Consider the following 24,231-nt stretch of genomic DNA (forward strand, 5'->3'; position numbering starts at 1 on the left):
AAATAACCAACATGGTTTTGTGCATGGCAGGTCATGTCTAAAAATCTTAAGAGCTTTTAAGGTACCAAGAATGCTGATGAAGAAAAGCAGATGGATGTTGTCTACATCAGTAGTCCCCAACCACCGGGCTGTGGACTGGTACCGGGCCACAAAGCATGTGCTACTGGGCCGCGAGGAAACAATATGATTTGGCGATATAAAACGCTATGAGTCAGCTGCACCTTTCCTCATTCCCTGTCACGCACTGTTGAACTTGAAATAACCTACCAAATCATATCAAATGACACATAAAACCTAAAATAATATGAACATTTAGCAAAAGCAGGAATGAAATGATGAGGACACAGCCTATATAAAGTAGAAATAATGTATGTACAGTGTAGTTTCACTTAACAGAATCGGGAAGATTAAGCCAAAACTGAGTTGTAGAAAAAAAAATTGGCACGTACACTCATGTGCACACAGGTGCCCGCGCAAGGCTTCATGGTCATGGTAGTCTTTCTTGGGGTAAACACAAGTGTCCTGTATTTGACTGCTACTTTTGTCCCTTATTTGGGAGTGAGAAAGTTGGCAACCCTACTTGAACACCATCCCCCCCCCCCCCCCAACCCGGTCAGCCCGCGAGAATATTGTTAGTATTAAACCGGTCTGCGGTCCAAAAAAAGGGTTGGGGACCCCTGGTCTACATGGACCTCAGCAAGGTCTTTGTCAAAATTCTGCATAAGAGGATTTTGTCAAAGGTCTTTCTAAGGAGGTTAGGTCACTTGCCATTCAGGTTCAATTGTTATTCAACCATTCATGAACACCCATGAATGCAGTCAAACAAAACAGCAGGACCAAGGTGTAAAACACAACCATATACAGTACTAAGCATACATAGCACATATAAGATAGCAGTAAAATACAGTCACATAAAATATAGTCCAAGTCCCTGAGTCTATGAATGTTGCATCAGCACACAGTTGAACACGATGCATCTTGTTTTCTGCCAAGTGAACATTGGTGGGTAGCAATGACACACCATACTGCCAGCGCACCAGCTCTGATGCCTCTCTTCTGAGTGGCGGCAAACAGGCAACACTGCAGCTTGAGGCCTAGTCCTTGTTTCAGCTCCCCTGCCGTTTGCCAATAAACCAGTGAATTGGACGTGCAGCCTTCCACATTATCAGTGTCCATCAGGGTCAAGTGATCACAAGAAAAACAACTAAGACTACCACTCGCTGTTGGTCTACACAACTCCTTCGTGCACCCACTCCGACACCTCTCTGATCCAGGTAACAGCACGATCCGCACCAAGTTCAGCTCCTTTAGTTTCACTGCCAACAAGCATTTGCTGATGGGTTAGCTCCGCAGTACTAAGTTCTTAGGGTCCAGAAGGGTCTTGCAATCATAACAAATACTTCTAACAAAGACAATATCACCTTTGGTTGGTCCTGCAGAAGCCACTACATCTGTCCGCGCCACCATCTTATCCAAGTGAACTGGATTCAATATTGGCTTAGCGGGTGTAGCCAGGAGTGGTAGTAGACAGCCGTCTCTTTGACTGGAAGCTTGTGGCTGCGTGCCGCAAGGATTGAAGCTGTTTCCATTGTAGTTTACTATCTATATGAACGATTTATATGATAAAGTGGTGAACAGGATCAGCAAAACTGTAGGTGACACCAAGAGTGGGAGTGTAGTGGACTGTAAGAAAGGCTACTAAAGCTTGCAAAGTAATCTGAACTAGCTGGGGGAAGCGGGCTGAAAAATGGCTGAAGGAATTTAAAGGAGTCAAGGGTAAGGTATTGCACTTTGGAAAGACAAACTACGTTAAAACTTAACACAGTACATGACAGGGCACTGAGCTGTGTCACAGAACAAAGGGATCTGGAAATACAGATCTATCATACCGTGAAAGCGGCATCATAAGTAGACAGGGTTACAAAAAGAGCTTTTAGCACACTGGCTTTCATAAATTAGATCATGGAATATTATGTTAAAGTTGTATCAGACGTTGTTGAGGCCAAATCTGAAGTACTGAGTACAGTTCTGGTCACAGGAAAGATATTATTGAAGCTCAAAGAATACAGAGAAAATTTACAAAGATGTTGCCAAGATTTGAGGGCCTGAGTTATAGGGAAAGGTTAATTCACTGAAGCACATGAAAATGAGCGGAGATAATATAAATGGATACTAAATTATGGGAGTATAGCTTTTCCCTCACAGTCTGGATGAGACTATAGCTAGAGGTTATTGATTTTGGGCAAAAGGTGAAAAATTTAAAGGGAAGCTAAAGGTGAATTTCTTTACCCAGAGGATGGTGCACATGGAAAGAACCACCAGTATACATTGTAGACACAAGTCCAACTATAACATTGAAGAGAAGTTTGAATAGGTATGTGGGTAGGCAAGGTATGGAGGGCTGTAGTCTACTGCAGGTATGAATGGGACTAGGTGGAAGACTATGCAGGCATGGACTAGGTGGGCTAAAGCCCTGTTTCTGTGTTGTAGCACTCTGTGACTATGACTCTTCTTTCAAAATACCCAAACCAACCCTGACAATTGTATCTGTAGATTCTCAAAGCTGACATTATCCCAATGCACTTAATTCATGCAGTTCCGTGGATTCAAAATCATAGTGATTATAGAAAAAAAGTACTGATTTATTAGGGATCACCTGGAGAAAAGTCATTTGAGTCCTGAATATTTTATAATATATAATCCATAAAAGATATCCCTCACCTTTATCTCCATCTTTATATTTACAAAGCGTTGATGGAATTTCAGCTTGATACTCTGAACCCACCATTATTTCCTAAACAAGGAGAATCCATAATCAGTCATCATTATCCAGCTAAAATATTTACTTTCCAGAAAGCAACAAAGCAATTAAAGAGATTCTAATTTGATATTATTTATTGATACACTGAAACACCAGGTACCTTCTGCATTGATGATAAATAATTTTAATTCAACATATTATCCTCTGCTGTAATTTTTTAAAACTGATTCAGAGCGCAGGACATCATGAGCAAGACTAGCACACAATTGCCATCTGTTATTTCTCCTAACCTACGCCATCTTCTTGAACCACGTTGAAGAAATCTTAAATCTGGGGAGTATAAATCTTGAACATTACATGAAGCTAAGATTAAACACAATTATTTTCCATCAGAAATAGCACATTCATGTCAACTGTCATGTCTGTCGGAGTTAATTTCATTTGGCCACATTATGCCCATATCCCTCCCTCCCTGTCCAAGTATTGGCCAAATCTGGTTGTAAGTGCTATAACTGTACATGCCTCTGTTAGCTCCTCTGACAGTTCCTTCCAGATATTCACCCCCACCGTGTGAAACATTTAACCCTCAGATCGCCTTTAAATTTCTCCACTTTCACCTTAAACTGCGCTCTCTTGTTTTAGATTCCCCTATCCTGGGAAATAACAGCCTATTCCCCTCATAATTTTATAAACTTCTATAAGGTCACTACTCACTCAGTGAGAATAAACCTGACATATCCAATCTCTCCTTATAACTATAGCCCTCTATTGCTCACAACATCCTAGTAATCACGTTCTGCATTCTCTTTATTGCTCCTTCCTGTCGTGAAGTAACCAGAACTATATACCATACTGTTAGTGTCATTTAACAAATGTTTTCTACAGCTGAAATGTGATGTCCCAACTCTTATAAGCCTCCGCCTTTGAAAGAAAGTATACCAAATGCCTTTTTCACTCTCCTATCACACACGTGGTCAAGTTTTCCCAGAGAGCTATGGATTTCCACCCTAAAGTCTCTCTATACATTCATGCTCCCAAGGACCTGCCATTTATCCATGTCCTACCAGAATCTGACTTCACAAAGTCAACTACCCTCCACCATTCTACCCAAGTTTCCAGTAACCCACAAAACTCACTCAATCCATTAAGGAATTATATTTCTACCCTGAAGTAAATCTTAAAATCAGATTAAATTCAAAACCAGTATAAGGTCAAAGCAACTTATTAGATGCCCTGATGACTTAACAGGTGCTATATGAATTAAATTCAGCCCCTTTGAGAAAATTAACTCTCTTTCTTGACTTAAACAAAATAATCACACAGCATGAGTCAAGTCTCACTAAAACAGAAGTTGAAATTGTAGAGTGGAATACACTGATGAAGACCAGTGAGGAAAAAAAAACATGAGCCACTATTTCCACTCTTACTTATCATTTAATTGTATCTCCTCAATGAATTATGAAGTGAGGTCAAAACAAATCAGATAACTTAACCATGATTCAAAAATACTAGTCAAGCAGCTATTAATCTATACAACTTGGAAAAAGATGTAAAATGACCATCAGCTGCTAAGGTACTTTGTCTGAATATGTATTATCGCCTTTAGAAGAGGAGCAAGAAGAAATCGAACAAACTTCTGAGTTATTGCTTCTACATCAATAGGGAAACTGCATGTATTCTTCAACTTTAAATTTTGGTGAGCGGAAAAGGATTCAGAAATGGTACAGAAATCTTTGGGAAAAATAAGTTACATTTATTTCTAAGGGCTCTCCAAATTATAGAAGACTGACTAACAAATCTGCTCTAACACAAATTCTCCAATATATACAGTGGATTCTGGTTAACTTAGACACATCAGGACCAGTACATTTTGACTCAATTAAGTGGCTGCCCCAATTAGCCGAAGTTTCATGGAAATATTTTTAAATGGATTGAAAACAAATTACCATTTAACTGATTAACAAATTATGTATTTAAAACAAATGCAGAACATATTAGAACACTAACAATACAACTACACTACTATAAAACTGTAGTTCCTTATAGTTTTGCCTGAGGAATTCATCCAGTGTTCTTTTGATTGACTGAACAAAATCAATACAGACACCTAGTGCAGGTAATGGACCGCCTTCATATAACGCTATCAATGACTGCATTCTCCAAATCTTCATTTTCACTGTATTCAAGATAACAGTGATAACTTCAAATTCTTAGTCGTTCCCAAATTGTTGAAGTAGTAAAGTTGTCTCATTTTCACTCCTGGCCATTTCTAGCATCTCCAAGCCTGAATGCTTGAAACCGCAGTGAGCAGAACAACTCAGAATTGTCTTGCTACTTATTTCTCGCCAACTATCAGTGACCAAAATAACTACTTTTTGAACAATCCCCTACCCCAATTAAGCAACCCAGTGTCCCAAATAAACAAAAGAAATCCTGGCCACTTCTATCCATTATTTTTTGTTCTTGAAGAATTGTCCCAAATTAGTGGCTGCCCCGATTAACCAACGGCCCAATTAACTGGAACCCACTATTTTTAAAACACTTTTAAAATAGCAACAGTAACTACATGTTTTGTTCTATTAATTATGTTATCCTTTCATAAGGCACTATTTAATGGATCACAAATGTATCAATAGAGTTTCAAATCTGGATTAATTTCACACTGAGGCAATCTGGGTCAACTTCTTGAGAACTTAATGACCCTGAGGAACTTTTATGCAGAGTTAGAAACGCAGCTCGAGCTTTCCTGTGGGTATTGGGATAGATAATTCTGCCATTTTAACTTGCCTTCAAAAATCAAAGGGACAAACAAAATATTCTGAAGAACATAAATTCAAAGTGGAAAATTTAAATATTCTACATTAAGCTTCAATTACCTTTTTCAAATCTTCAGAAGGAACACAATCATCTTGTCCTTCTTCATCTTCAGATTCTTTATCACCATCAAAGACAGTGCTTGCTGTAAAAGGCAAAAACAAATGTCACATGAAGGCTAAAAATTTGTTTTGCGCTTCTAATGGGAAATGTCATTCTTAACCAAGAACATCAGTTTTCCTTCTCGATTACAGATTTTCCACAATATTCAGAATTCATCCTCTGAATATGTTTTGATGCCATGCATTACACCCTCCATATCTTAAATGCAATATGCCCTCATAACAAAAAGGTTTTGTGTCAAGTATTATTCGAGAGAGCAGAGTGCATGCATCTTGGTTTCAAATCTTGTCAAAAATACTGTTGCTATAAATGATCATGTGTACAGTGAAAACAACATGTGAAAAGTTATCACAATTACACTTTCAAGTCCACTCAGTGAAAGTGTACAATAAAAATTTGATAACTTGCATATGCTGTTTACACCAGTGTTCTTATAATGGTAAACATCCTTGTAAGGTTTTAAGATTTTAAGTAACCTATCATGTGAAATTGATTCGGCTTGACCAAAAGGCAGCGACATATGTCAAAGGAATTCTTGGGGACTGATGTAAATTTCTACATTAACTCAACATAAGGCTCTCAGATACTGCCCTACAAAAGGCAATGATCTAAATTTCCATAGATATTCAGCATATTCCTGAAGATCGAAGATTTTATTAATCACACTAAAAACATTGAAAATTCAGTTAAAAGTATTGGCCCAAGGGTTAAATAAAACAATTACAAAGTTTTCCCTCAAATTACTGATTAGATATCAAAACATTATTAAGTCATCAAGTACACAAATGCTGGGGTTAAGATGTTGCTTAAGATTCTCATGCCTAATAGCCTCTGAATTGGATATTTATTTCACCTTCTCACATCCCTCCCATGAAATTGAGGACACCACTGCCCCTAGGAGAAAATTTTACCCCTTAGATATTACTTGGTCAACTACGTGGCTAAAAATTCTACTTACTACTATTCTGTGATAACAGTATTAAAGTTCAACAAAAGCAACCAGAAAAATTGTCTATTTTTTTGGGAGTTGCAAAGCACAAAGAAAATCAGAAACTACACAGGTCCATTTTTTTTTGTCTGAGCACCAAAAAGTACTCCAGTAGCTGCTTCTCTTCTTCGCCAATCTCTGATTAACCAGTTAAATATGTAATGTACCAACACAATTTTGTTGAAACAGATTCGCTGACTCGATAAAGACAAAATGAAAGAAAAACTTACCAACAGTTCTTTAGCAAATCAACTTTTTCTATCAGTAAAATTAACATTAATTGATGCAGTTAATGTATAAAAAGGACAAGTGGTGTAATTACATTTAAAAACAGCTAACCGATGGGATGTTCACCTAAATGGATACACAATTTATTAAACACAAAATAATCTGCAGATGCTGTTGTCAAAGGAACACTCACAATGCGCTGGAGGAACTCAGCAGGTCAGTTAGCATCAGTTGAAAAGATTAGTCGACGTTTCGGGCCAAAACCCTTCGTCAGGACTGAAGGAAGAACTTTGGGGAGGGTTTGAAGAATGCTGGTAGTTGAAAAAAACAGTAATTTTAAAGATAAAGGGGTGGGGAAGGGGAAGCAGGGAGGTGATTGGCAGGAGAACAATGCGAAGTATTAGAAGGAGGCGGAACTATGAGGGAGGTGATGTGAAATAGGGATAGAGGAAGGGAAGGGAGGGAATTACCGGAAGTTGGAGAATTCTACGTTCATACCGTCTTCCCACCCCGCCACATGCAAAAATGCAATTCCCTATTCCCAATTCCTCCGTCTCCGCCGCATCTGCTCCCAGGATGAGGCTTTCCGTTCCAGGACATCTCAAATGTCCTCTTTCTTTAAGGATTGTGGTTTCCCTTCTACGGTGATCAATGATGCCCTCACCCGCATCTCCTCCATTTCCCGCACTTCGGCCCTCACCCCATCTTCCTGCCACCACAACAGGGACAGAGTTCCCCTTGTCCTCACCTACCACCCCACCAGCCTCCGGATCCAGCACATTATCCTCCACAACTTCCGCCACCTTCAACAGGACCCCACCACTAAGCACATATCCCTCTCCACCCCTCTCCGCTTTCCGCAGGGATCGATCCTTACGCGACTCACTTATCCGCACGTCCATCCCCATGGACCTCCCACCCGGCACTTATCCCTGTAAGCGTACTGCTACACCTGTCCCTACACCTCCTCTCTTGCCACTATTCAGGGCCCCAAACAGTCCTTCCAGGTGAGGCAACACTTCACTTGCGAATCTGTTGGGGTCATCTATTGCATCGGTGCTCCCGGTGCGACCTCCTCTACATCGGTGAAACCCGACGCAGATTGGGGGACCGCTTCGTCGAGCACCTCCACTCCAGCCGCCACAACAGACAGGATCCCCCGGTAGCCACCCACTTCAACTCTGCTTCCCATTCCGGTATGTCCATACATGGCCTCCTCTACTGCCATGATGAGGCTAAACCCAGGTTGGAGAAGCAAAACCTCATATACCGTCTAGGTAGTCTCCAGCCCTTTGGTATGAACATAGGTTTCTCCAACTTCCGGCAATTCCCTCCCCCTCCCTTCCTCTATCCCTATTTCACATCACCTCCCTCATAGTTCCGCCTGCTTCTACTACTTCGCATTGTTCTCCTGCCAATCACCTCCCTGCTTCCCCTCCTCCACCCCTTTGTCTTTAAAATTACTGTTTTTTCAACTACCAGCATTCTTCAAACCCTCCCCAAAGTTCTTCCTTCAGTCCTGACGAAGGGTTTCGGCCCGAAACGTCGACTAATCTTTTCACCTGATGCTGACTGACCTGCTGAGTTCCTCCAGTGCATTGTGAGTGTTCCTTACACAACTTATTAAACAGATGTCAGCACTAACAATTAGTAAAGAATAAAGCTTAGCTCAAATGATGGAGTAAAGTAGCTAGAGAAGCTATAGGGACTGAAATGAGATTTGTAAATGCTAATTCTGCATTTTTATGCATCGGGTCAGACATAAATTGGATGTCTTTCATATTTGTCTGGACAAGCACAATGTTAAGATACAAATTTTGGTGACAAAGACTGCTTGAAGAAACAGTATTGTGGGCAAGAAAGAGAAGTCAAATGCTCTTTGCAATCTTAATTTGAAAACAAAAATATAACTATATACATCCAATGTATTAAATATACAGTTCTGAAGAACATTAAAAAGAAAGGTCTTCTACAACTGAACACGAACTGCTCTCATCAGTTAGTGAATTGAAAGAATAACAGTTGCCATTATTGTTCATATTTCAAAATCAGCAAGAAATTTATGAAATTTACTGAGGTCTTATTTTTCTTGAGTAAATTATTTGGAGTGCTTTATTCAAAGCCAGGTTCCAAAAAGAATACAATAAATTATTTTTGATATAATATTCAATGAGAAAGAAAAACTTGAACAAATTAGAATTTACAAAATAAAGTGGATATCAATCAAACTATCTTTTAAACGTGCAAAAATCTGAAATAAATTGAAGTTTGTCGAGTGTTAACACAAATCAACAGCTATCAAATGACCACTTTCCATTTGAAAACCAAGGCAGTAACCATTTCAGTTCCTGAACAATTAAATAAAATTACAGTTGGCTCAACTGACTGAATGTCACCATCAATAAAATGGATTGGAATACACACATGATCAGTACTCAAAAACTGCCAGCACTCTAGAAATAAGTCTTAATGAATAGGTGCAAGAAAAAGCAATCTTTGAAATGCTACGGAATCATGCACCATATATACAGATATTCTTATTTGTCAAGAATGCAACAATTAATAGGCCAAGAGGTTGGAACTGGAGGCCAAAAGAAGAACTACAATACAAGACACAATTTGACCTCAAAATGCAAGACAGCGCTTGGTTATATTTCCAAATGAAGAATCCTGAAATTGGTCCACAGATGAGTAGAGAATATCTTAAATACAGCAATCTCAAAAAAGAAACTGCAATGGACCAATATTAAAAATATGTTGAACACATCCAGAAAACAAAGCTGACATCCCACACACTTAAGGAAAAGACAGTATCTGCTATAAAACTTGGTACAGAAAATGGGAATTTACAATGGTGGAGTATAGCTAGAGAAGGCTTTTCTAAGCATGGAGTTAACAGCAAGTTAAACTAATTTTCTTTCCAAAGATGTTGCCTTACTTATTTCTTTCCCTTTCCAGCGTTTTTCTGTTTGGAGGAGGGGAATACCTACAACTCCAATTGATCACAAAAAGTTCAAGGTAGAAAGGTGAGTAGCTCAAAGATCCCCTTTGCTCTGTAATAAAACCACACGCATACAACATTTCTTGAATTCAAACAGTGCCATGTTTATGACCTTGGTTCCAAGTCATGAGAAACCCCAGAGTTCTGAAGACAAGGGTTTCTGGACTGGGGTTTATGCTCTGATGTGATAAGCAGTCCTGACAAGTCAAAAATTCAAATGTAGATAGATCTTAGTGTTGATGGGTCACAGAGAAGCTGTCACCTTAGATGGTGTCGCAAGACTAAAATGAACATTGCACTTTAATATCATTTCTTTGAATGCAAAATCTCAGAGGCTTCCTGTGGGTAATCAGTCACATTGAAACAAAACATCAGCCAAGTTTCAAAAGAGCCCACAAAAGACAGATGCAGAAATAGCATCGGGTACAAAGATGTATTCAACAACCTTCTTTTCATCATGGAGAAAAGGTTTTTTCTTGACTCCATCAGCAGCTAAGCAAGTACAAACACAGTGTAGTAATAGTGATAATAATGTCACAGATGCCTTCAAAGATAAAGATTAAGGAGAATGCAAGAAGAATAAAATGTGAAAGTACCAGCTAAAAATTCTTCACCCACTCTCATGCCACGAGTTGAAATGGACTAACTTGGATAATGTTAAGGACAAAAGACGTTAAGTCTGATTTAGGTAGTGCCCAAATATGGATGCAACTGTTCCAGATATCATCTGATTCATCTTCAAATGAAGTAATCCTTGGATAAGAACAGGAATCTGTATTGTTTGGGTCTCTGGACCTCATCTTAGCAGAATAAAATGAAGAACCAATTACTTTTTTTTGGACAGCAACACAATCAAATATCCACATTTCCTGTTGTTTATAAAGGAAAATTCTTGCCATCACTGGAGAATTTGTCAACAGCAGTTTGTGTTCTCAAACAGGTCAGCGCAAATAATGAATGATGCCTGACCAACTGCTACACATTCCAGAAGGAGTTTCCTACATCTTCCCTTCAAACGAAAAGATGTTGTTGTGGCAAGTTTGAGGGAGAAGGGAGAAGCAGAAATAGTGGCAATGGAAAGGGGTGGTGTGGGGAAAGGTTTGGTGGAAATAGAATGGTGCAAGAGTAAAAGAAGTGACATCCTGGCATCAAGTTTGCTTGGCACTACATTGGATTGACTCCTCATACAAAGCAGCGCCATAAGTTGAGCCACAGCAGGAGTGGTAACCTTAGGAGGAACCATATTTTTTGGCACCTGTGGAGCAGGCTTATGGTGGGGGCCAACTTACCTGGCTCCCAGACCTCACTCCTGCAATGGATGCTTTTCTTGGAGATTTGCAGACTCTCCCGTCTGGTACAGGAGGAGACTTCCAAGCATATAGCGCACAATGCCAGGTTGTGCTTCAAGCATAATTTCAACAAACTGAAGTGGCCATCTGCCACAACGAAGCCGTCAATACATTTTGTGTAATGTTTAAAACCAGCAGACAACTTGCTTGAAGATCAATAATCCAAGCTGGAAAACAAGAGAACACAGAACTCAACCAAGTGAGAAAATAGTGCCAAGCATTTACATGTTGCAAAGGGGAAATGTTACAATACATGAGACAAGGAAAGAGTCTCTAAAATGAATGAAGGAAGGAAATTGTGTTAGAAAAATGCTATTACTCTTTAAAAATTGACTTACTCCGAGAGAATGATGATCAGTATGCCCATTATCATACTTTTTGCCAAGAAACATGCAAGTAATCATTTTGTTTAAAATGATTGCTGAAAGTAAAGATTTCCCTGCGTTGACACCATCTTGTGCTTAGCAATAACTATAAAGCCACGCAAATAATTGTTTGCTTTTCCACATGATAAACCTACAATTCATTCCTGGGGACAAAATTCCCAACATCAGGTAAATATATACACAACTGAAACAATAATGGTCTTTGTAATAGTCACTGAAATGACAATATTTGTACATGGTCCCACATATCCATCAATAGTTCAGCTGAATATGGAAAAGGCTAGATCTCCAAATGTATTTTTTTTAAAAACATAGTTACTATCCCTAGGCTTATGAAATTTAACAAAATCACTTTGAGGTACAAAATATGTCTGTAATTAGGCAAAGTGTGTTTAGAAAAAGATGAATTTCAAAGTACTTTCATATAAAATACTTCACTGCACTCTTTAAAAAAGTATCTCAATTATAGCCCATTATGTCAAGGAACTGCACACACTGTTCTTGGTTTTCACATTTATAGCTAAAACAAGATTGTAGTACATACTTCAATAAACACTGCAGCTTTAAAAAAAAATACTTTCACGTACAAGAAACTGACATCTGGGTTGGAATACTTTCCTGTGAACTTCACGTGTAATACCACCCAAACAAGAAGATAGATGCCTTGTCAACAGATATATTTATTGTAGTGATGGATCTTGTACAATCTAACCACATATCACAGTAAGCATACTCATTCACCAAATGCTATGAGAGAGGCCTTCAGGAAAACTGCATTATGAAATACGAATCCAGTAAGTATGGAGTACACAGCCAAGGTTATGAGTTAAGGATCAGATGATTTTGGAAGCTCTGTCCAGTTAATAGTAAAATCCAGAGCATAAAACACACAAAAAAAATGTACTTTCCCAACACAGAATTTTTACCTCCAATAAAAATATTGAAAAATACTTATTAAGCATTATTTTCTATTATAATGTACAAGATGACCTGTCACTAATCCCACTTACAAATGACAGTAATGGTGCTGAATGAGCATAGATCAAGTACAGTTACATGATCCAAAAACATATCTGCTAATATACACATGCTGGTTTTGAAACAAAGATGAGCTGCAAGTATTGAACTATTTGTGATGCACTGATCTAATAACATGTTAGTCAGCTGCATGCTCTTTTAAGTTGCTAATTGTACAACCTGTGGATATAACTGGAGACCCAAAGTTTTTGATAAGATACTTTTGTTTTTAACCCATAACTTACATCTTAAATGTCGGGGAAATAAATCAGTTGTTTCATGAGAAGTTACAGATGGAGTCAAGTCATCAGCAGAAGACTGTGTTTCTTCATCATCACCTGAAAGTAAGTCTTTTGCTATCTCCTCCTGTTAAATCCAAATAAGAAAATATATTGGACAAAATCGAGTGTACACATTAAATAACATTCTTCAAGCATACATATATACATTGCAAAAAAGATATGGAAATTATAAAGCTTGCCTTATCAAGAGTCATGTCAGGTAACTCATCAGCAAGTTCACTTGGAGAACTCCCTGGATTTTCATTTTCTAACACCGGAACAGGAGGATCATATCCATAGAGTACCAGCAAATCATCGAGTGGCATGTTGCTCTCCTGTTAAACACAAATTATTTATTCACTGTTCAATGACAGATAAGGAATCCCTAACCATTTAGAATTACCAGTTTCATTCACATTTTATTAACTATTAAAAAAAATAATTTAATAAATTCCAAGCCAACTAGATTTAATAATACAAACTAGTTTTAGAAACGAAAATCACAAGCTCCAATCTGCATTTCCATCCAAAAGTACTTCTATCATTCCCACAAGCAGACAGAGAGTTTGGAATGTAATTTTAAGTGCAAGACAAAAATAAACATGAGTTTAGAATAAAAAGCAAGCAAAGGACGTAAAACAGTCCTTTGGCAATAAAGATGAATTGTTAAGGTAATACTTTCATAATAATTGAAAATAGGTGATCCAGTATGAAGGATTCAAAGCAGACCCTGCACATACTTAGGGAATTTATTTCAGGAGGTTCTTCAAAACAAGCATGCATCTTTTGGTGGAAAACAAAGCAGTGAACCAAGCAACTAATGACTAGATGCAAAGTAAAATTTAGCATTTTGACTGCATTTCAGGTAAGGGGATATTTAAGTTGCAATGTGATAAAGGACAGATAATTTCTTTAAAGATTGATGGAGAACAGATTTCATAACATTTAAAAATGATGAACAAATGGCTGTGGAAAAATAAATTAGCCATTGTCCTGAACCATACACCAAGCTTCCATGAATGCGAGTTCTGCCTGAAAAGAGTAATCAAGAAAGGCACATAGAAGTACATCCCATATTATTCTAATTAATGCAGCATAATTGCTGTTCTTCCTAGGCCTGGTGATTTTTAAAAAAAAAATGTGTTTATATCATGTGGGTATCACTGACAGGAAGATAATAAGCTGGCTCTTCTTACCCCCAAATGTCCTTCATAAACCATTCCAATCTTTTTGTAGAAGATACTGCACATAATATTGGGTAAGGAACAGCCAGATTTAGACTCAGAACTGAAGGATCTGTAAAGGACTTTTAAGATCAGATAGCGCAGGACTTAAAGGAAAATGTGTTAGTGGAAATGTTCCTGTGTGTCTGTTTCCCCTGCCTTTCGTGGTGGTACAAGTCAAGAGTTTGGGGAAAATATTGCTGTAAATAGCTTCAGAAAGTTGCTTACACTGTCAGTGATTCACACTGAAACCTTGGGGCAACACCTGTGAATAAGGAGGGCAGGGTCGGAGGTGGGTCAGTTGGTGGACAGTGTGGCAGCCAAGCAGGCCATTTGGTCCTGGATTGAATTGTTTGTAAATGAAAGGCTCTGGGGAGTCAGGAAGCAAGTCATTTGCTCAGGATGCCCAACCCTTGACTTGCTCTTGTAGCTACAGCAAACTTGGAGGGCAGGGGACTAGAAAAAAATGTCACTGAACATCTTGGGTAGATTTTTATTGGCTAACAAATTGAATTGTTTCTCGTCAGCATATGCCTGAACAACATTCAAATGTAACGGCATGCAGGCATGATTAGTGATGACTGCAAATGGAATTGAACACAGTGCAATCATTAGCAAACTGCCCCATTCCTGACTCACAAAGGTCACTGATGAAGCAGCTGATTGTATTCGGCCCCAGTGATTGCACTGGGAAACCGACCTCATTAAAAACACACACACACAACCATCATATTCTATGCAAGGTAGAACTCTTGACTAATGGTGAGATATCCCTTTAAAATTTTTTGACTTTAGTATTACTAGGAATCTTAATGACAGTCAGTCAAATACAGTCTCCAAGTCATGAGTAGTCAGTCACATCATATCCATTGTTTGGTCCATGTTTGAATCACGGATGTGGCAAGGCTGGAGCTAGGAGCTTCAGGTAAAACCCAAAACGAACAGTAAAGAGCAAATTATTGGCATGTACGCATTGCTTGTTAACTTTGTTGACAACAACTTCTGTCTTTGCTGGTAATTATCAGAATTGTATTTTTTCTGCATTTCTTTAACAGGATGTATCTCAACAATTGTATGCGTTCTAAATTAAATGTTAATATCATAACTATGCTTAAAGAGCTTGCTAAAGGCAAGTTAATTCTGGAATCCATATTTCAGTTCTGTATCTGGGATGCTAGTTAGTTCCAGAACCTTTCCTGTATCCAGGGATCTCAGCCTTTTTTTTTCCCCGTTTGTAAATCAAATTGGCTGAAAACTGATATCTATGCCAAATTCTTAGAGGAAAGCTAATCTGAAGGCTCTACTCGGCACATTCCATTGAAGATCATTGCAAATGCATCATTATTGTTTCTGCTATTCATGCTGGGTCTCACTAACAGCGAGGATGGCCTCCTCTTCCTGTTACTTCTTGCACTCGTGATGTGAGACAGGATTACAGAACTTTGATTTTATCTGTTAATTGTGCGACCACTTAGTTTTCTATATTCCAAGCTGCTATTGCTGTTTAGAATACAACTAGTACTATATTACAAGTTCACTAACATGGCATCTCATTTTTAAGCAAATTTAATGCTGCCCCCAAACATTTTTCTACATTTCTCACATAAAGTTTGGACCTCTGGTTTGATGGTTATACATGGACATGCCAGACAATGAAGCAAAAAGACTGTTATGGAATGAAATTCTCCAGCCAATGGCACACAGTATCTATCTCATGAGAAGTACTCCAGGGTATTTGGCTTCATGCATATTTTTAAAGAGAATTTTAATGCAATAATCTCAAACTTTACAGGATAAAACTTGTCCAAAGTTTAGTTGTTCTCATATTTGACAGAAATTTTATTGTCCTCCTTGAGAAACAACTGCAACGCACACAAAATGCTGGAGGAACATAGCAGGTCAGGCAGCATCCATGGAAGGGAATATATAGTTGACATTTTGGGCCAAGACCCTTCATCAGTCCTGAAGCTTCAAATGTTTATTCACTTCCGTAGTTGCTCCCGGACCTGCTTAGTTCCTCCAGCATTTTGTGTGTGTTGCTCTGGATTTCCAGCATCTGCAGAATCTCTTGTGTTTATGGTTTGTTGAATGACAGCTGTTTCACTTTAAACATCAAAATTAACATAAAAAGTCAATTTGGTTTTCCCTTTTTCCTAATTCCCTGTTCATAATCCATATAATTTCACATTGCCCAAAAGTTTAAACTGAAGGCTTGGGCCAAACCTCTCAGCCAAAAGCTTGAACTTCCAGCAATACATTGGAAAAAATCAACATAGTTTGACTGGCTTTGATATCTTTCCCCTGCTTTCAAGAGTGCATGCAGGCTCCATTCATATGGCTAATATTCCCACCGTCTAGTAGAAAGATTAAAAGAAAATGTTCCATAACGACATTGGTTTCTATCTGCTAAAAATATATATTTTATCCAATAACAGTAGTAATTATGACCATGGATATCAGCTGTTCCTACCTAGACTGGAAAATGCAAATTCAGACACAGCACCATTATTACCAGCTCTCTTATCAAAGCATTATTCATAAGGAGAAGGATAGAAAATAAATGCCATATTCACATCCCATTAATAAATAAAAATTCCTGGTAATGTCCCTTTTAATGTATACAGATAAGTATAGGAAAACATTTTTCTTTAATGGGTATACACTCTGTACAGAATACATTGACTTAGCTTTTCCTCTTTTAGCATGTTACAATTTTTTTTAGCACAAGGTGAAAGAAACAGAATGTTACTTTAAAAAATCCAGTTACGAACCCTACCACCAGCTATTCTTAAGCAGAGTAATAATTCATGATCATGGAAGATAGTCCTACATTACAAATCTTTACATTATATTAAGCTATAAAGACTATTGATGAATTTTGTGACAAAGCAGCACCATTTCAATTTCAAACAATTCAAATGTAAAGTTAGTTCACTGTTTAAAAAAATAGATACCCTTTCCAAATCTTCAATTTCTGATGTGAAATTCTTCCCTCCCTCTAACATTTCCTCTTCTTCAAGTGTTCGCTCATCATCGTAATCATGCACTAGCATTTCTGCTGTAGGGTCGAAATCATGATCCTCAGACGATAATGAGCCAACTATAAAGTAAAAACAATGACATGAGTGTATACTAAATCTGTGATACATCTTATATTGTGTTCTGGCAAATCAATCACTTCACAAACTGCTTATACTAGATACCAGTGTAAGTTTAAATGATTTGATTTAGATGACTCCAGAGAGGATTTCATTTGCCCAAGACTAAATTGGCTAATTCAAAAGATTTGGTTATTTAATATGAAGATTCAAAATCAGAATTCCTCTACAAAGTACTCAATTCCAAAACGTGTAAGAAACTACAGCTATTAGAGGCAAAAGATCACTATATATGAAAAAATACTAAATTCTAGTATTGCTCAATGCCAACAGAAAGTGAAAATGAAAGTAGGGAGGGATATATTAGCATTTAAGCAAAAAAAAACTCAGATGTGTTTAAGTAATTTAAATAAAACATAGGACAGACAGAACATCATAAACAAACATTAAAAGTAGCCAAATGAAGTTGTTGAATGGGAGAATAATGAAAGAAAAAGCACCAGCAACAGAGCTCGATAAGTCTCACAATGATTCCTAGTCACTGCTACAACACAACAGACTAAATGGCTCTGACAGCATATGACTGCATGATCCCAACAACCCCTTCTCCATTGGACCAACTTTTTGCCAGAAAACTAGACCATTGTACTGAGCAACTAAAAAAAATTAAATCATTTGTTTTTGGTAGCTCAGTGCCATTTTCATAAAACAGTCCACTGAGACTTTCATCAGTTAATACCAAACATAGCGCTAAGTTTTGCCATTTGATCTGGTCCACGAGTTTTGATTTCTATCAGTATCACTAAATGCAAGTCATAAAATGAAACATTTAAAAATTTAAAATACATTCATCCCAAGTAGAGGAGCATCAATTATGGGATCTTGAAATGACACTGGCAAATGGCAGTGCAAGAAATCTGAAATATTAAAACTAGTTTTCAGTTGACAATTCCTTCAGGAGGACTTATGACTTCCAAACAAATGGCATTTCATTTCTCACCAGAAGCTATAATTCCACAATTATTCACATTTTCTGTACAGGAGTTCCCACAATCAAAAAGAATTAGCTTTCCCCGCTAAAAAAAAACAGCATTGTTAGTTACCATATACAAAGATGAGAGGATGATCACAGCATGAAAATGAAAGGTAATTTCAACAGTGAAGTAGATGCATTTTAGAAAGTTTGAAAGATGGTAGATAACCTTGAAATAAAATGAAAATAAGAACAAGTTTTAAAAGCTGAAAACTCCAAAACTGGAGCATGGGATAAACTATGCTTTCTATGAAGCTGACCAGCAGATTCCAAGAAACAACAAAAAGAGAATTAGATAGCAAACCTATTCCAGCTCCCCCAGGGATTCAAGTCAGATGATCAAACTGGTCAGTAAAAGACATCAATTATGGAAGAAAATGGATCCCCTGTACAATTCGATTAGCAGCTCAAAACAAGAGTTTGGGCCAAAAATAATGTGATAACCCTTTTTCATAAATGCATCTTTAGCTTACAGGAGTATTTTTAGCCACTCAAAGAGGAGGAGAAATCTTAATCAACCCGAACATCATCACCTTTGAAGCTGATTCAGTACTAGGGCAGAGATGGAGATCTGGTGATGTAATAAACATAACAGGATATTTCACATAATCAGCAAGTTTTAATTTTCTTTCCTGTGTCTATTATCCCAAATGTGCACATGCTAGCAACTTAAACATTTCTAAAACCAGCCAAAATAGAAAGACAGATGTCCCACTAATGACAACATAGCTGCAAAGTAAATATTTGGCAGGAAAACCCAAAAATCTACCAAGATTCCATGACTTTTGTATGACTGAAATACTTCCCAAGTTTAGAAAATATGTAGCCGGGTTCATTAGCACATGATCAGAAGTACTTGTACTCAAGGAAAGCATTCTAATCAAATTTGAATAGGCACATTTTAAAATATCTATACACAAGTTTGTATATAGATTCCAAGCCAAAAATCCACAATAAATTTACATCTTTGCACAAAAGCTGAATTTCCATTTACATATACACTTTCTCTACCCTTAAGCAGTACAATACAAATTCTTTGAATAGTTAATAGAAACTACTTTTGACATGAGAGATACGTGGACACACTGTTATAGCACCAAGTTGTTGATCAACAGACTTCTGCTGGCTGACATTATTTTAACAAATTTCACTGTTAGCACTATGGCATTTTGCTTTTGTTTTATCTTGGTTAACATAAGAAGAGGAAAATGACCACACCTAACACTATATTATGTTCAATTTATTCAATAAAAATACCCACATTAATTCAAATGCATATGCACCAAAGTATTAGCAGATGCAATTCAAAACTGAAAAACTGTATCCTAACCAGTGATAAAAGCTTGTACAATAGTGACAAACCTACTAATCTCCAGTATATCCTCAGGCACTATGAAGTGAAATTAATAATTCAAATTAAATAATCTCATAATAAACCTAACAAGAGCATCACTTGCCTCAACTTCTTGTGAATTAGCTTAGCATGTCCTCTGGTTCCTCTCTCATTCGTTGAACAGTATCTTAATTGTTTCAGATTTGCGAAAGACAATCATCAGTATATAGCTGATTAAATGCCACAGCCAAGAAATTTAATAAAATACTTAAGTTTCTTTGCCTGAAAGAGAGGTCGCCATTGTTATACCATAATTTCAGATTTTAAATATTAACACTTTTGTTCTAATGCTTAACCCAATATTTGGGTTGCAATTGTTGTTGCGTGAATGAAATCACCGGAGAGAGAGTTACTGGTAGATACAAAGCAGCTTCTTTATTCGACAAAAAAAAGGTATAGCCGGCATCATACGGAGACGCTTTCAGTGGAAAGGTCTGCTGGCTCAGTGTGGGGCTCGATATTTATTTGCTAAACACAAAGGGCAATCCATATTTACAAAGTATAGATAATACTGTCTTCAAAACAACATGCAAACTTCACACCATCTGGTTCACATCCATCCCAGGTGCCAGCAGCATCTGAACTGGTATTCACAGCTTTTAGGAAATGCACTGTTACAAATGGACTGGGATTCACAGCTTTTAGGAAATACATTGCTACAAACCAAATCCACAGTAGACAGTCAGGGAACAGAAGACTGGTGGCCAAAGCCATTTGCTAAATGTAAATGACCTAAACCCAAAAATCACTCTAATAGTCCCTCCTCTTGGCCCTCCTGGACAAAAATAAATTTGTAACAGGAAAGGCCAACCTAAGAGGATCTACTCAAATAGGGCAGCAAAAAAATGCCCTGCCTCGAAATTCCCCAATTTTGTGTGCCTCGATATCTACCCTAGCATTCCCTAATCACTATCTACCAAATGTTAAGCAGAGAAGCTGTTCCAGAAATTTGAACAAGTCTTTAGAAATGCGGCTTCTTTCGTGTGCCTGTCAGCTCTTTCCCTGCAGGCTGACTGCAGCTTAATCACATTCCTTCGTCTTCAGCCCTTCATTCTCTGGTCGCTAAAACTCTCTTTCCAGGAGCACTGACAGGCCCTCTCAGAGATCTATGGGAATGGGTTGGGGTGGCCTCTATGCAAATGTCTGCAAGGACCTCTCCCCGGTGGCACCCCCTTCCGAACTGTCCGGTCAATCACTGGCCCAACTGCTGAAAGGGCCCAGCTCCTCATTCAGACTGAGGGTGGCTGCCTTCAGATGCCGTGTGCAGTCTTAAATGCCATCTAAGTTGTGGAACTTGCTGCCTCTGCTTTAACTTAAGGATCCCTCCCCGTCTATTTTCCAATTTTTTTTCTGTTCTATGCTATTAAACTAATCATCTACCTTCAGCAACCAGCCTTCAATACAGAGTACCATCATCATCACACTTTAGCAGGCTATTCATGGTTTTCCAACAAGCTTTTAGTGTCTTCTGCCACGATCTCGGCGTTTTCTGCCTTTGTATTTCCTCCGGGTATGTTTTCATCAGCTGTGGTGTGGTCTGGTCTGGCATGGCTGGCTGGTGTTCCTCTCTTGGGTTCTCTGTAATTACATGGTTACTGGGTACACTTGGTCCCCCGCTCTGTCTGTGGGAGCAACAAGAAGGTGAGTTGTATGCTTTAACCTGAGTCCAGTGTTTCCACGGGCTGCCTCACCGAGTCTGCACACAGACACAAGTATCATTGGTTAGGAGTACCGTCTGTGGTCCTATCCACCTGGGGGCAAACCCCGGCCATTCCGGCAGCACCCTCACCATAACTTGGCCGCAGGGCTGTGGAAGGACTATCTCCTTTCCCTCTGGCTCTCTCTGATCAGCGATTCGCTGCTGTTGTTTCGCTCAGTCCTTTAACACTTTAAGTTGGTTACAAAGGTCTTTCACATGTTGGGTCATTCTATCCCTGTAAGCCCCAGGCTCTCAGCAACCCGTCATTACCCCACAAGGGAGTCGCATTGCTTGCCCCGTCAATAATTCGTAGGGGCCAAGACCAAACGTGCAGTTCGGGGTTGCGCACAGTCTCATCAGGATTCCTGGTAATACATCAACCCATGTCTTTCCTGTCTCAGCTGTAGCTTTGGCTAATGCATTCTTGATTGTTCGGTTCATCCTTTCTACCATCCCTGAACTCTGGGGGTGGTAGGGTACGTGGAACCGTTGTCGAATCCCTAGCAGTCAGCACATTTCCTTCGTCACTTTCCCCGTGAAATGTGCTCCCTGATCTGAATCCACCTGGATTGGGGTTCCCCACCTTGGGAGGATTTCCTGAACTAGGATCCATACAGCGGTGCAGGCAGTGCAGTCCCTTGTTGGGAAAGCCTCTACCCACCGGGTGAAGTGATCCACAATTACTAGACAGTAGCTTCTCCCCCTGCTTTTTGTCAGGGGCCCCGTGAAGTCTATCTGGATGTTTTCCCAGAGTCCCCTCGGCTGAGGCTGATCTGCCAGTTGTAGCTTTCTGCCCTTACCAAGGTTATGCTGGACACAAATGATACAATGGCGACGGAATTTCTCAACATCCTCGCCCATCCCTGGCTACCACCAGACCTGCCGGAGGTTTGTGATCATGCTTTGCCTTCCCTGATGCATCACCTCATGATATAACTTCAGTAGTATCTGCCTAATACATGGTGGGGCCACCTCGACTCTTCCCTTCCTGTGTGTCCAGCTCCCATCTGGTCCCTCCTTTGCTCCCTTTTTCCACCACCTCTCCTCTTCTGCCTCCATCTCTTTATAAAATTTTACTAAACTGACTTGTCGTTTCTTCCTGCACACTCGCAATTTCAATTGCCTCTTGTTCCCCTGCTGCCTTATTCGCAGTAATGTCTGCCTTTGGAGGGACTGGAAAAACTTTATGTTCTGGAGGCAAGCCATTCAGGATTGCTGCAGGGCCTGCCACTATGAGTTGCAATCTCGGCCTGGTCTTAAGGGCGGTATAGCCTGTTGTTAATGGACATGATCCTCTGGGCTTTACTGGCCATATAGGCAAGCTAGTAAGAGCCGCAGCCTCTCTGAGCATCCTCTGGTGTCCTTGTTCCTTCGCTATACCCTGAGCAGCAGTCTGTGCGTCGGTTTTTATAGGGTACTGGTTATGGGGTTTATGCAGACCCTCCTCTATTTTAACTGGGTTTATCTTTACTCGACCACAACCTTGCTTGTGTCTAGCCCATACTGCTGGGAACCGCTGACAAAATAACCCATAGACACCATCCTAGCTCCAGTCTCTGGTGATCGGGGCAGCTGCGACTATGCTAGCCAGGCTGTGTATTCTGTTGGTTGTACGCATTCGCTGCCCCTGACTTATCCATATTATTTCTCCCTTTCCCGAATCTATAACAGCTCCTGCTTCCCTTAGGATGTCTATTCCAAGGATGGAGCCCTCGATATTTGGACGTACCCAGAAATACACTGGAAGCTGCACTCCCCCGATTCTGAATATTTGTGACTTGCTTCTTTCTGCTTTCACCGCTTTCCCTCCTACACCTCTAATATAAATGGCGTGTCCGGTTGTGCTAAGGGTAGGTCAGTTATTGATACTGATGCCCCTGTGTCCACTAACATATTGCATTGCCGTCCCCCTCACGATGCTGTTGTGTATATCTGCGGGTCACCAGTGCTGGCAGTGCGGGCCCACCGCCACATCTTTTCCAGAACTTGGAGCCGTCTTTGCTCGCTCTGTGATCTGATCGACCGTCAGATTGGGCACCGATGAGGTGAGAGATTGTGTGTCTGCTGTGACGTTCATCTGTTTTTCTTTCCTCTTTTTTGGACACTGCCTCCAACCACGTCTCAATAGGCCGCACCTGTAGCATATCAACTCCTTTACCCTCCCACGTCTATTCCAGCAGTTCCTTGTTTTGTGCCCTGGCTGCTGACAAGCAAAACAAACTCTCTAGGACATCACAGCAGCTGCATCCACTTTAGCCACTTTATGATCTCTCTTGCACTTTCTTCGGTCTATCTCACTGGCCAATGAAACTATCACAGAGCAGGTTGACCCCACCGTTATGCCTAAATCTAAAACTTTCTGGTGGGCTGAGCACAGGCCTTCTTCAGCATTTTCAGGAACACTGGGTTGTCCCTCCCTGGATTATCCAACCTTGAATATTCCTCATATGCTCGATATTTACATTCCGCATAATCCATGGCTGTCTCATCAGCTTTTTGAATTACTGCCATTATCGTTCCCCAGTTACTCTCACCTCCCCCCAGCCGCTGCCTCACTTCCCCTTTAAAAGAGAGATATCTTTCTTCGTTGCTGGTGTTCCCAGTAGTTGTCCATGTACCATCCCGCATCCCCTGGGCGATCCTGTCCCACATATTCCTCAGGCACTTCGCTTTTACCAACACGTGTATATCTTTAGGGTACATCTGGTGAATGTCAACAACTTCCTTGAGCTTACGCCAGAATTCTGAATTCCCACAGGCGACTTTAAGTGAGGGCAATTCAGACGAGATGCTCTGTTTCTCCCCGGGGGTGAAGGGCTTATGAATGATCGTAATCA

General features: G+C 39.5%; 1 protein-coding gene across 1 annotated transcript in view; it reads right to left on the minus strand.

Annotated features, from left to right (window-relative positions):
- LOC140195007 (mesoderm induction early response protein 3-like) overlaps window positions 1-24,231 on the minus strand; it is a 61,436-nt gene that overhangs the window by 31,437 nt on the left and 5,768 nt on the right. The window contains exons 3-7 of the mRNA XM_072252552.1: window positions 17,126-17,271; window positions 13,149-13,283; window positions 12,913-13,033; window positions 5,638-5,720; window positions 2,722-2,794 (exon numbers count right to left, since the gene is read on the minus strand). Coding sequence (XP_072108653.1) covers window positions 2,722-2,794; window positions 5,638-5,720; window positions 12,913-13,033; window positions 13,149-13,283; window positions 17,126-17,271 — 558 coding nt within the window. The remainder of the gene's footprint in view (window positions 1-2,721; window positions 2,795-5,637; window positions 5,721-12,912; window positions 13,034-13,148; window positions 13,284-17,125; window positions 17,272-24,231) is intronic.

This window comes from Mobula birostris, chromosome 3 (genome assembly GCF_030028105.1).
Source record: "Mobula birostris isolate sMobBir1 chromosome 3, sMobBir1.hap1, whole genome shotgun sequence".
Taxonomy (NCBI): Eukaryota; Metazoa; Chordata; class Chondrichthyes; order Myliobatiformes; family Myliobatidae; genus Mobula; species Mobula birostris.